At 39.4% G+C, this 14,594-nt stretch overlaps 1 protein-coding gene across 1 annotated transcript in view; it reads left to right on the top strand.

Annotated features, from left to right (window-relative positions):
• The first annotated feature begins 1,310 nt into the window (after nt 1-1,310).
• DPY19L1 (dpy-19 like C-mannosyltransferase 1) overlaps nt 1,311-14,594 on the top strand; it is a 44,766-nt gene continuing 31,482 nt past the window's right edge. The window contains exons 1-6 of the mRNA XM_079302623.1: nt 1,311-1,792; nt 2,654-2,722; nt 7,708-7,732; nt 8,251-8,338; nt 8,973-9,110; nt 13,969-14,089. Of these exons, the coding sequence (XP_079158749.1) occupies nt 1,510-1,792; nt 2,654-2,722; nt 7,708-7,732; nt 8,251-8,338; nt 8,973-9,110; nt 13,969-14,089 (724 nt within the window). The 5' untranslated portion in view covers nt 1,311-1,509. The remainder of the gene's footprint in view (nt 1,793-2,653; nt 2,723-7,707; nt 7,733-8,250; nt 8,339-8,972; nt 9,111-13,968; nt 14,090-14,594) is intronic.

The following is a 14,594-nucleotide window of genomic DNA, read 5'->3' as shown; positions in this document are numbered from 1 at the left end:
CTAACAGTGTGACAGTCACATATATGTTAAATACTCTTTTTTATATGCTTAGTACAGTATTTGCCACATTAGACTCAAACCTTGTGTATCACAAGATAGGATTCATAAAAATAATTAGGAAAAAGAGATGGACATAACGAGGTTGTAAACATTTTAGAAGAAACCTACATATGTTATGTCAGAGGAAAAAAAGAGGAAAGGCTAGGAAAAGCAAACAGAGTTGTATGGAAAACTCAAACATAGAAAACTTGGGAGCAGAAACATAAAATGAAGGGTGCAGAAGGATAAAGAAAAGCCCGAAGACAGAAATGAGGAGCACCTGGAAGGCAACAAATAGGTACAGTCAAGAAAGATAAAACTAAGAAGTCAGGTAGGAAGGAGTGAAATTTATCTGTTTGGAGGGGTTGCAGTTACAGAAGAGGTTATACTCTGCTATATTTAATCAGCATTACCAAAAAGTGGAAATTAATATATTAATATATCCCTATCAGATGAGCAGCTGCCTGAGCACAAGAAGGAGGAGGAACAGCGGCTTTGCTGTAGCTGGGTCTTGTTCCACAGCTGCTGTATATTCACTGCTCTTGAAAGAGGAGTGATTAGAGTAGGAGCTTCAGGGATTGCTACTGAGAGCTCCAGGAGATAACTGCTCTGGCAAAGTCATGAAGTATCTCCTGTCTCAAGGTCCGTGTTACATAGAGTTTACGTGCAACGGGGCCTTCTAACATCTGAACCCAAAGCAAGGGTTTGGCTGGATCTGCAGGGTGTTCATGAGCGAAGATGCCGCATTACAAAGGCAAACCCACAATAAAACTCCAGAACAAGGAGTAGGAGAAGAGGTGTTTTCTGTAGTGCGGAAGCTCTGCAGGACATAGCAACAATACAGACGAGTTACCTCGTGGGAGTTAAAATTTCGGGAATTTGGGGGGGGGAAGGTCGACAAGCATTTCTGGGGTGGACTCAGTTGAAGCAGATGACGTTACAAAGCTGAACGGCCCGGGAACGGGAAAGGGAACTGAGCGAAACACCAAGAGGTGTCGGAGGACGAGGCCGCAGCAGCGCGGGGATCACGGCAGGACCGCCCGCATGGTGCCGGCAGGCTAATCGCGGCTGTCCCTCGGAAAGGATTAAAAAGGATTAAGCACACGAGTGCAGCTACCACCGCCTCCTCCTCCTCCTTCCCCCCGCCGCGGGGCTCCGGGGCGGTGCGTCCGTGAGCGGCGGGGCGGAGCGAGGGGCGCGGACGCCCCTTCCCGCCCGTCGGCAGCACCGCCCCCGCCCCCACGTGTCCAGCCGGGCGGAGCGGGCGGCGGCGGCAGCAGCGGAGCGAGGACCGGCCGCCCCCTCGCCCCGTTACTACGAGCCGCCGGCTGCGGCTCCGCCCCGTGGCCTCCGGGCCCTGCCAGGGGGTGGGGGAAGCTCCTCGCTGAGCACCGCCCCTCTAGGCTCGGCTCGGCTCGAGTCCCCTCCCCTCCAGCGCGGCGCCCTGGCCCTGGCGGGGACTATGCGGAGATGGTCGTCCCGAGCCGAGGAAGGAACAAAGAGTCGCCGCCACTCAAGCCCGGGCAGCAGCAGCAGCACCAGCAGCAGTCACCGGGCGCCAGCCCCAGCCGCGGCCGCCGGCCGCACTCATCTGGCCGGCAGGGCTCCGGCGGGGCCCGCGCCATGCGGAAGGGAGGCGGCGGCCGGCGGGGAGCCAGAGGCGACCCCCGGGGACCCACGGCCGACGGGGAGCGGGACGTGCTGGGCCGCGGCCCCCTGAGTCTCCTGCGCGTATGCGGAGACCGGCTCCGAGGTGAGGTTCCTCCCCCGAACCCTGTCCCCGCTCTCTCTGTCCCCGCTGGGATAGGAGCCAGCCCTTCCGCCCGGGGGAAGTGCGGTGGGGCTGAGCGCCGCTTCCCGTCCCTCTTTCCGGCAAGTGGCCGTGCCCTTGCCCCGTGGCACGGGGTGGCTGTTGCCGGGAATGGCAGCGCCGGGACGTCTTTCCCCAGCGGCGGTCGGGGTCCGGCGGGAGGGAAGGAGGAAGGGAGGCGGCGGGCGGTGTCTGGCTGGCACTGCCTAGGGCAGCGGCGGCGGGGTCGCGCTCCCGCTCTGCTCGGGCCCATGCTCCAGCCTGTCACAGCGCGGGGACGGTAAAGAGAGGGAAGAGCTGGCAAAACCCACACAGGAGTTCGGCGAGAAACGGGGGCGAGGGAAAAGGAGAGGACTTTTTATCACTTCATCATCCTTTGGGGGAGAAGTGGGGAAACGAGCTGTTTATGTAGCTATCTATAGTTAAAACTGTCTGGTGGTGTTGACTGTCGTAGCTTGCAGTGCTTGCGTGACCATCTTATTTCTGCTGGAAAGCATGGAGGGTGGTGTGTTCTTTAGAAGTCTGATTTTCTGCTTGAGCAAATTTGCCAGTAACATAGCTATGTAGAAATTCCTATTTGACAAATTATTCTGTAAAAGTTATTTCAGAAATTAAAATACCTTAGTAGTGTATCTGTGATGTTTAAAGCTTTTATGTGTAGTCATGAACTTGCTGTATGAAGTTTCTTTCATAATTTTTGAGGTCTATGAGATTTTTATGTAAAACTAACGTTGCATAGTTCACATATCCTTTTATAGACGCTGTGCTTAAGTGATGCTTAAAGTGCTTCTATTCCTTTGGCAGTATTTGTTGTCGATAGAAAGGCCTTCATCACAAAAGCTGATAGCAAGATATGGCTCACATTCATTCTGGGTAAGTAGAAGGGCTAAAACTGGGGGGAAGGGAAATACTGATCTTTTTACCTTTCTTTCTCTGGAATTGTAAATTGTGTTAAAATATATTTGGAAACACAACTTGGAAAAAAAACAAACATAGGTCATGTTGAAAAAGGTCAGGAAATAACTTCCTATGTGGTAACTTTTGTAAAGCTGTTACTGTAGCAGTTGATGTGGTATCACAATGTTTATAGGAAAAAAAATTCTAGATATTTATGGATTTGTCCTATCCAATCATTAATTTCTAGGAAAATAAATAAAAAATCAGCAACTCTTCTTAAATAATGTAATCGCAACAACTTGTTCAGGAAGAATTATGAGTGGATGTATGTACAGTTGGAGAGGGATGTAAATTTGGATGTTATTATGTTTGGGAATATTTTTAAGTAAATAATGGCTGATGACCAAAGTCTTGAAAAAAAACACATTAAGTATTTGCAAAGAGATGGATTCCTAAAGTTAACAAATGTTAAGTAATAGCATATTTGTCAGATCCACCATTGGATATACCCTGAAAGGTAGTGAAGACTGCCAGGAGATTCCAAAGATGTTGATACTGTTAATCACATCAGCAATAGTCCTGGTTCCCGAAGGGAGTTTCTTCAGTTTGATAAATTACATTGCAAAGTAGTAGCAGGGAAATGGCCCTTAGTTTATAAACTAATTAATGAATAAAGTGTTCTGAATTGCTTTACTTACATCTGTTTATTCAGCATTTCCTAGACTTGTAGTTACTTAAATGATATAGAAGCACTAAAATGATGGCCAGAATTGAAAAATGCTTTCCTCTGATAGAAATTTTACAGCAGATTAGGGAGAGAGCTTTATAATTTCTGGAATTTGAATTTGTCTGTGAATCCAAGATAACCTATTAAATATTTCAGGGAGGTCTTTTTTTGATTGGAGTAAAACCTTAATAGCAAAGTATGTACCTAGTGTACAGTATTTGCAGTAGCAAAGAATGTACTCACACTAAATATAATAATGTGTTTTGATTAAGTTTAGTGGAATTTGAATTTTTGTTGTTGCTTTGCTTAAGATTTAAGGCCTATATTTTAAAAACAGAGGCTCCCAGAGCTGGAGCTAGTTTAATTATAGGGTGTGAATGTTTTTCTCTTACAAATTATCTCAAATTTATGTGTAGCAGTAAAGTTGTCAGACTTTCATGGATATTCTTATACAGCATTTCACCCTATTATGTTGTTCAGTTTTTTTTCATAATGACCATTGACTTGATGCCTTATTCCTGAAGACATCCTTATTACATTACACAGAATCTCAAAATGCAACAACTTGACTAAGCTGCTGAAGTAGTCAATGCCATTGTTTCCAGTTCTGCCGGAAAGAGAATCTCTTACCTGGTCACTTTGTGGATATTTGCAAAATATGAATCAGTTTATTATACCTTTCACATCCTGTTGGATTACAGCATTTGTTGTTCTCTTGGTAAATAAAGCCAAAGAATGGCTGTGTTCATCAGCATTTAATTTCCAGAATTAGAATCCTTTTTATATGCTATTCATATTGCTTTCCTTACAATAACACACAGGCAAAAATAGGAAATCTATCAGATTTTACATAATAGCCCTAATCTGCAAAAATCTTATCATATGCTTTGCTTTTAGGGCATCTTAGGCTGTTTGAGAAAATGGGATCTGCAAGTTCAAGTACATAGTAGCTGTGTAAGTGTCTATAGCATTAGGACTATAGTATTCCCTTCCTGTCCCCTCCTTCATTCCCTCTCCAGTAAGGACATTAATGAGATCAAAGGGTGGTAATTTAACAGAGCTGAGCTGCATGTTTTCCATCAGAAACTGGCTTAATGCAATCTCTTGAAAAATGCTGATTGGGACTTAGAGTGAAGTCTAGGAATTAAGCCTATTGTCTCTTGAAATATGAGTAATTAACATTAATTGCGGTGTGATTATGAAAGGTCTTCGCTTTGTAATTATGATAGAACGATACTGCAAAAACGTATATGAAATTCTCCATAATAACTGTGAATGTATTTACCCTTACTGCATTGACTTTTAATAAAACATTTACTGATGGGAAGAATCAGATTCAAAGACATTGTTTCCTTTATGAAATAAGTGGTATGTCTGGATGTGAAATGTAATTTCCAATAATAATAGATAATTTGTTTGCATCAATAAAACACTGCATGTTTGCCTTACTTGGAACCGCATGAATTTGAGTTAGTGAGCAGTACTGGTAACTAAAATGCATTGGACTTTACTGTATATTCTTACCTCATGTGTGATCTGTTGTAAAATTGTTATTTTTTCATAGCTGGTGTATGTGTATAAGTGAATGTATTTCAGCATCTAATCTTACTGGGAATCTTGGGAAAGTTGCTGAGAAATGAAATAATGCCTTGTGAACATGTGTAACTATTACCCAATAAGTAATAACTAAGAAAGGTATGGGCTGCTCTGTTTCTTTCCATACAGTTGCTGAAAAACGTGGTTTTTTTATATGGAATGTGGTTTGCTGCATTGCTGTTAGAGCTAATGCACTTACCTGGAGTTCAATATCATATGTACCTGCTCTTCTGAAAAAGACATTTGCAGTATTCCATGACAACTAATGTAAATGCCCGTAGTATAAAAATAACTCCTGCATCTTCTGAACCTTCCCTAAAACATTAAGTTCTGCTCACACCAAGCAATTTTGGTGATTTTTTTCCTAAAGTATATGAAAAGGTGAAGTTTTAGGTGAAAGAGTGAGGTCTTAATTATCTAATTGGAACCCAGGCTTGTCTTTGAAAAACCTACTTCAGTGATGGAAGTGGAACTGTAAAACTCTGAGGGGAGTTTCATTGTATAGTACCACCTCACCTGCTGTGCAAAGCATTTGGCATGAGGTAAATGTTGTTAATTGTATCACTACTAGTTCAGAAATTTTTTGTAGGTAATTTTTTTGTGTGTTTTTCTTTTTTTGTGGTGGTAATTTGTGTTGTTTTGCTTTTGGATTTTTTAAATTTTATTTTTTGTCTTACTCAGCTTTAGCTTGGATCTCCTTGCATACAAAACTTGAATTTTAAAATTAGGTCATAATGCAACACATTACAGTTAGAAGCCTTGTTGTGACCATGATAAATACTGTGAGCAGCAGCACTTCCAAACTCTGTATTGGAGGAATATGTGGAATATATGTGTGAAATATATATATTGGGTATATATTCTATGGCAAGAAGTGTACATGAAGTCCACTCCCGTTCCACATAAATTTAGTGGGTTTGCAAAGGTGTTAATCCCTAGATTTGTAACATGCAGCCTAAATAAATGAACATTCACTAACTCTCAGACTATATTCTGCATCAGTGCAGGCATAGTTGTGTGTTTTACCAATGTGCAAGCAACTTGACTCATTCCATGTCTTCAGAGAGGCAGCAGCAGTGTCCACGTGCCAAAATGAGGGAAGGTGCATGCCAGTCAGCACCCTGGAGAGGGACATGGTACTCAGCACCCTTCTGGCCACAGCTGGGTCTAAGCAGGGAGGGTGTTTGTTCTCTCCACTTTCTCAATGGTCCCTACAGTTTATGTGGATAAGAGGACTCTTAATTAACCATAAGGATTTTCATGGATTAAAGACAGCTAGTCTGCCAGATCTTTCTATGGCAGAAAGCCTAGAGGACAACCAAGACACCTCCAGTCTAGGAGAAACACAGTGGTCCCTTTAAAAGTCTTCCTGTTATCTTCACCCGTGCAGGCTTTGCTTCCATGGTAAGGTGCCTTTGTTGTTAGCGCTGCCCAAGTGGAATGGAGTGGCTCCTGCTCTCTCTGGATCTTGCCGTGCTCAAGAGGTTTATCAGCAGTTGTCTCTTCCCTTTGTCCCTCATATTACCTCCATGTTCTGTACCTACATGGCAGCACTGCAGATAGTCTTCAAATGGACAAATGGAACCTATTTGAGTGTGGAGTCTATAATGTTTTTAGCAATTACAGTCTCAATTAGATTTGTGTTGGTTGTCATGGTCCATTTGGATTTTTTTGTATTTACAGCACAGTGTGGTCTGTAAATTAAACTTTATTTTATGAGTCCATTAGGAAAGAAAAAAAAAACCACAACAAACAAGGGCCAGTTTACTTTGTACAGGCTGCTCTAACATAGGAATTCACTAAATCATCATTTAAGGCATTAGGTTCTGAACTCACAAGTTCTTTAGTTCATAGCTCAACTTGAAACTTCTAACTTGTGCATCTCTCAGCAAAATATTTACTGGATGATGTTGGTACTGTTCATCCTTCCTTTTTCATCATGATGCTGTATCACACCAAGAAGCATTGAAAACCTCAGGAGTTCAGCTGCCGCTGGATCTGCTTCAGAAGCTTTTTGGCTAACTGATGTGCCTTAGAGCCTGAAATTTTGGTCTGTCATGTTTCCATGAGTTAGCAGTTTCTGAAGAAGCTGCCAGACAATCAATACACCAGGAGGTGCAGGAGACAGCAGGCTGCAGTTGATAATGGCTGCAGAGTGACCTTAAGCCCTTCCAGGCAGCCAGTCCTGCCTGTTGATTGTCCTTGCTTTGACCTAGTAGTGCTGCTTGTAGTGTGCTTCAGGACTTTTACCATGAGTTAGTGAAAATCTGAGCAGGAGTTGAATAATAAGTCACAGTAGGTGTCATAAGAATTCTAAAAATATTTATGCTTATTTAAAAAAAATACTTGTAATTCAGTTTTGTTGTTGATAACTGAAATGTGTGTATTAGATGCTGTTGGGTCAGCTTGAGTGATGCTGGATGTAGGTGGAAATGTTGCCTAGTGCTGAATACCACAGAAAATTTTCAGAGACCTGGCTATGGAGGTTACTTCAGATGTTCCTATTCTTCTGTTTGCTGAGGTCTTGAGTACCTTCTCTGCATCTCTGAAGTAGTACTGCAATTACTGCAGTGAACACGATTTCATGTTCAGTCATATAAATATTTGAGTAACTTTGCACCTTTTGTTTGCTTTACAGCTGTTTTTGCAGGAGTCCTACATTGGTAAGGTTAAATTTATTGCTTCAAAATAATATGTTATTATAAAATAATAAAAATACAATTTTTAGTTATTTTTAGAGAAGGTGTTGGGGTAATTTATGTTTAGAACTTTCAAGACTAAATTGTCTTTGAGCTGAATAATTCTGTTCTTGTGAAGCTGACATGGAAGGTTGCTTAAGCCTGTTCAGAGAAGAGTGAAGCTTGCTTTTCAGGTGAAAAATTGCTGCTTAATTCTTAAGTGTCTGCACTTAAATTAAAATACATTACGGTTTTATATATAATATATAGCATTATAGCATTATTACTAATCCCATAATAGAATTTAATAAATACTCTGTGTTCATACATTTTCAATTTAAAATTATCTGAATAGATGAGGATATTGGTATAATATATGAATAAACTACAATAGCAGTTTTTAAGTAAACTTTGGGTATTCATTGAATGTTCTTCAGCATCTGTGACTTAGTACATATTCTAAACCTCTTTATTCCATTTTAATTGTTATTATTTTTTGGCAGGTGTCACATAACAACTCTTTTTGAGAATGACCGTCATTTTTCTCACCTGTCAACACTAGAAAGAGAAATGGCTTTTCGCACAGAAATGGTTAGATTATGTTTCAGTGTTTGGAAAACTTCTGTCTGTAATCTGACCATGGGCTTTCCAAAATTTCTTAATACATTCTGCATAAATATACATATTGATCTCTTATAACTACTGTGCATTACACTTTTACATGCAGGGTAATTGTGTGACTTGACTTGCAGTTGACCCCTATGAATTTATCACTTCACAGTTCACTTAAAATATAATCTAAAAGTGTGGTTCTGAAGTGCCCAAAATACAAAACTGCAAGTATCTTATACTTGTTTTTGGTTATAGTCTTCTTATGCAGCCTTTTTTTCTAAATATTTTGTCAATTAATATATGTTGGTGCGCACACACACACATATCACCTTTTATCTACTTTTATTTTGAGAATTGTGAAACACTATGTAATGCTGTTACCAGCCCAAATGAGAGATTGCCAGGTATGCTATGAAACAAGGTGGAAGGAAACCCACATTGCTTATTTCAGTGGCAGTAATAGAAGAGATCTGAAAAACTGGGTAGTCATCTTCTGTAAGTCTGTCCTGTTTGTTGTGTTACAAAATTTGTTTTTAAATGAAGCTTGAATGTAGTGGTTCCTGAAACAGAAGTGACATCTCTAATTGTAAATAATAAATCTGTTCTCCTGTAGGGTCTTTATTATTCCTACTTCAAGATCATTATTGAAGCACCATCATTTTGGAGTGGAGTATGCGCAATTATGAATGACAAACTAACGGAATATCCTTTAGTGATTAACACCTTGCAAAGGTTCAATCTTTACCCAGAGGTAAGCTGTGTTTTAAATACAATACCTTCTGCAAATCTTCAGTTGTTTTAACTTTGACAACAAATTTTTAAGAAAAGTTGTTTTGGAAGATGTGGTTGTAAAGATACAGTGACCAATGAAGTGTTGCTTAAATACTGTATTTCAGTTCCAGATTTCAAATGTGTAAGTTAATTCATACATTGTGATCAATTTCGAAACTTCAAGTATTTTCAATCAGGAGTGAAAACTTTCTGTATCTTAGTATTTTCTGCCCAGAAGTTCCAGACCAGTTCTATCCTTCTTGCCTTTTTTTGTTCATTTCCCTGAGAGCAAGTAGGTTGGTGACATTATGTGATTCAGGAAATAAGATGTATGAAATATCAGTAGTATGTGGAAATAATGACTGCAGTGATACAGGTTACAAGAGGTTATTTTGTTTTCCATTTTGTATAGGACACAGAAAATTGACAGAACTAAGCACTTCACAGTTCACAGTGGCTGTGAAGTCCATGTAATAGTTTCCTTAGATGTTGCAGAGGAAATTCCTCTGTGGAAGACTGACTGCTGTTGTTTTGTACATACTTAGTGTTGGACTTGTTACCTGGTTTGATTGCATTCCTACTCTACTTTTTTGTCAGTAAAAAGAACTTGTGTTTAAAGTAAAGAAATGTTGAGGTGTCTGTCTCTTAAGGTTTTGCCAATGTGTCTCAAACATTTTGCAAAGGGACGATTGTTTTGGTTAATGTCCATTTCTGTAATTTCACATGTCAGCAGCAGTTTATTTTTATGAGACCCAACTAATAATGGCTGTGATTATTGGATACTAGCTTTTCTACTCATTCTCCTGCTCTGTTGGAGCAGAGCTGCTTTCAGAAACTGTGTGTAAGAGTTCTTGGTGTGCATGTGTTTGTACAAGTTATATGTAGTGGTTTCATTTGCTTCTTAAGTCCTTGCTCTGGAAGAACTAAATGCTATATAGATTATCACTTTTTGTTGCCCTCTCACTTGTTTAGGGTTTGCTTGAAATTTTTTTTCAAACTCCAGTGGGATTGCAGTTCAGTTCTAGAAATGCTCCATTGTGAACATCATTTGAATACTAAAGAGTTACTTCCTTTAGCTGACAAATATTTATTGACTTCAGCTATAGTCTCACTTTCAAAAATCAAAGATTCCGGGTCAAATGAATTTGTTCTTAAAGACTCATCAGTATCATCCTGAAAGATGACTAAGTAAATTGGATGATGAAACCAAAACAAGAACAGTCAGATATAGTGGCTGATATTCTGTAAGAACACTAGGTTGGTTGCAGTGCAAAATGTGTAGGTTTGGCTGTTCATTCAGTTTTCTAGTATTATACTGGCTCTCAAAAATTGGTGGTAAGGTATGAATTCATTTATCTTTTCTGTGCCTGTGTGGGCATGCAAAGCAGACAGATAGTCTTCTTCTTCCAGTCATTTACTGCCTAATGTCTAGCCTTCCTATAAATACTGCTTTGGGGCTTTTTTTAGTGTATTTCTTGAGTACTCCTGTCTCCACATAACTGTGTTTATAAAACTGTCAGTAGTGCAACTTGACCTTTGAAATACATTTTCCAAATTTATAGAATTTTCTTAGGATTATAATGGGTCTGGGTGGTGAGAAGATGCTCATGTATTTATTTGTTGGCAGTAAAATTTTTCCTTCAGATGCTTAGTATCCAGTCAGGCTTCCTGAATGTGTTTCATTTCCTGTTTGATATTTTGGGATCTTTCCAGCTTTTTCAGCCCATTAGTAGCACTAAGACTCAATTGTAATAAAATGTTTGTTTAGTGGATATTAAAATTAAATTTATCAACACCAGTCTGGAAATCCCTTTGCTCAATAGGATGTTAAATAAATTAAGATAAACAATTCACTTGCATGTACAGCCAGTACTAGCATAAAAAAAAATTAAAAAAGGAAAAAAAAGTAAAATTAGTCTGCAGGAATCAATACATCATTTATGTAAATTATACATATAAGCAGTAAAAAAACTATTGAAAACAACAAAGTAGTCCTTGTAGCTGTACAATGTTATAATCCAAATACAGTTATTTTACAAGTATTTACTCCATAGTTGGGTTGTTCTAGTAATTGTGGTGTTTTTATTTCCGATGAAAAAGGACAGAGAGATAATGTATTTGTTTCTGTGGTGGAGAGATAATGTGTTCAGTTTGCTCTCTCGATGTTCATTGTTATGAAACAGTTGATATTTCTGTGTGTGGTGTTGATAATGAAAACGTGAGTTGAAATGAGGGGTGTTCCAAAGATCCATATAGTTGGCTTTAAAGTGCATGCTCAAAGGCAGCTAGTGAAAGTGCTTGAGTTTTCTACATGTTCTTTTACAGCAGAGGACTGGCCTTGTCCACAGAGCTCTCCTGGGTCTGAAAGCTAGTCTTCTGTTTTCTGGGTTCTGTGCTTTATTTGATAGAAAGCAGTAGAAATTCCAGAGACATCACTGTGCTCCAACTGCCCTGTACTGCTTACTGATTTGCTTCCATTTTTATGCCTATGTTAACTGTTTCATGTGAAGTAGCTTTTGGCAAAAAATGGTTTTTTTTACATTAAGTACCTGGCATTTTTAGGGGAGTTTTCACTTGTAAAATCTGCAGCAGACACAGGCACTTGTGGCATTAACAAGTTAAATGGGTAACTTGATGAATTAATAATTGGATTTTTTTATTTTTTTTTTTTTTTTTTTTTTTTTTTTTTTTTTTTTTTTTTTTTTTTTTGTGAAACATTGGTTTGGCAAGAATGTTTAATATGCTTGGGTAATGTCAGCTACAGGACTGATGATGCAAATATGCCATACAGATACCCGTAACAAAGCACAATTGGTTGATTAGAAGAAAGACACTGATTTGGTTCTCCATGCCTATTGATGGCTGTCTGGAGATGGGGCAGGTGTCTGGCACAGATGTTTACAAAACTTCCAGGAATTCAGGATACTGTACTTTGTAAGGCACAATTTTGAGGCACAGAGTCTTGGTCTAGGGAGATGTAGTCATATTTGAAATATACAGGGTTTACATTGCCAGGGTATGAAGGCCACAGATGAAGTGAACCATGATGGTTGGAGCCTTGGTTGTAAAACTAAATAAATTTTTGAATCCCAGAAAACTTTAGGTTGGATGGGCTGTCTAAAGTTTGTCTAGTCTCAACACTGCTCAAACCAGGGTGAGGTAGAGCAGGTTGCTCAGGGTCATCTCCAGTTTTTATTTGAATATACTCTATCTATGTACAGGTTGCTAGTGTTTGACCACTCCCAAATTTTTTTCTTGTGTATAAGTGGAATTTCCTGTATTTGAATTTGTCCTCCTTGTCTCATCTCTTACAAACCGAAAGAGTCTGCCTCAGTCATCTTTATTCTATGTCCTTCTTGTCTTGGGCAGCCCAGAACTGGGCTCAGCACTGCAAATACAGTCTTAGCAGTGCTGAGTAGAGGGGAAGAGTCTCCCCTCTTGTCCTGGTGACATACAGCTGATATATTTGTCTTTTTTGCATCAAGGGCTTGTTACTGGCTCAAATATAAATTGTCCACCAGGACTCACAGGTCCTTTTCTGCAAAACTGCTTTCTAGGTGGTCAGCTTCCAACTTTACTGGTGCACAGTGGTGTTCATCTTCAGTACAGGACTTTGCGTTTCCCTGTTGGGAGAATTCCTATAGGCCCATTTCATCAGGAATTTCAGATTCCTGATGTGTCTCCAAATGGCAGCACAAGGATCAGTCACTCCTTCCAGTGTTTATCCTGCAGACTTGCTGAGGATGTTCCCTTGTGCCATTATCTAGTCTTAATATGTAGGACAGATTGACACCAGATTAAAAAAATATCCACAGCTCTTTATCTATCAAGACAGTCATCCCAGAAGGTTATAAAGCCAGACAGGTGTGATTTCAACTTGGTAAATCCATGCTGATTCCTTCAAATCACTTTTTTGTCCTTTGTATATTTGAAAGTGGTTTCCAGGAGGATTTACTCCTTCACATTCTCAAACGGGTTGTTTGTTGCTCTTCTTGAAGTGACTTAAAGAGTTTTATTAATTGTATGGGGAATGAGAAGAGAGAATTATCTTTCTTATGTATGTTCTCTGTGACACAGGGCAGAGGCAGTTAATACTGCAGTGGTGAAACATATTGTAAGTCTGGGAACCCCTGGGTTATAACTTTGAAAGCAGCTCTACTGGAATGGCCACATTACTCATTTATGAACTCTATAAAGTCAGCTACATCCTGACAGAGTAGCTTAGTAATGTTATTAACTAATGACTTTGCTGTGAGGTGAGGTGTCATTTTTGCTGTATGTAAAGTACTGGTGTTTTCTGTGTAACATGTTGAGATTTGAATTGTTATAAGAACAACCTTTGGATGGAAAATGGAAATGCTCTCTTGCATTGCATCTGGAAGTCCTTTGTAATACATACTTAAAATGAACCAGTCAAAATTTAACAGACTAAAAGTCCTGAAGATTTGGTCTGCTAATATGCTTGTGAGGTGGAAAAAATTAATTGGCTTGAATGGGTTAAATTTGGCCAACTGCCCTCTGTCAACAACACGTGTGATTTTATTATCTGATAAATGAAAATACTCAAATGGGGGACCTTCCAGACAATATGTAGGGATTTTTTTTCTGAATATAACAGGTTAATGCATGGAATGATTTCTCTTATAAAGCATCTAAATATCAATAGGCATATTTTAGTGTATTAATTAACTCTTGGTCTGTTAAATGCCTGTAGGAAATTGTCATCAAAAGTGCTAAGTGGCTAAAATAAATTCTGAGTTTGAAAATTATTCTGGATGAGGGCCAGCTGTCATGAGAGGTTACTCTGGGCAGAAACTTCTAATCCTGTTTTCCTCTAGGTGGTCCTTGCGAGCTGGTACCGCATATATACCACTGTTATGGATTTCCTTGGTGTACCTACAAAGACATGTTGGACTGTAAACAGAGGAAAAGGGCTTAGTCCTGTTGAAAGCTGTGAAGGTAAATGCTGGTTTATCATGGTTTCTCCTTGGAAGCATACAATTGTGGCTTTATGCATTTCAAAAATAATAAATATTCCTGTGTTACCAAGGGTGAAAAATGTGGGTTTTGTTTATTAGATAAGTCCTCTTGCCTAGATTGAATTCCCATCCTGGACTTCAAAACTTCACAGTTATGGTCTGAGCCTTCATAATGTTGGATTTTTACAAAGAATAAGATGTTTTAAATGTGATTGGAAACCTACTGTACATTTTTTTTGTAACTTCGGAAGGATCCCAAATGCATTCTAAGTTCTTACAGTTCAAAATTTCCTCCCTAAAGTTTGGAGATTTTTTAGAGAAACCTTACTTAGTGATGCTGCTGAGAAAAATCCTCCTCCTCTTATGAACTACTATTCAGCATAAGAATTTCAACCTTATACCTTGATTTTAACACCAAAGCAAGGACTCTGCCACTTTTTTTTCCCCCGATGTTTGAAATATTGGCTTGTCAAATAAGTATTAAA

This window comes from Erithacus rubecula (assembly GCF_903797595.1).
Source record: "Erithacus rubecula genome assembly, chromosome: 3".
Taxonomy (NCBI): domain Eukaryota; kingdom Metazoa; phylum Chordata; class Aves; order Passeriformes; family Muscicapidae; genus Erithacus; species Erithacus rubecula.
This window is presented reverse-complemented; position numbering and strand designations above follow the sequence as displayed.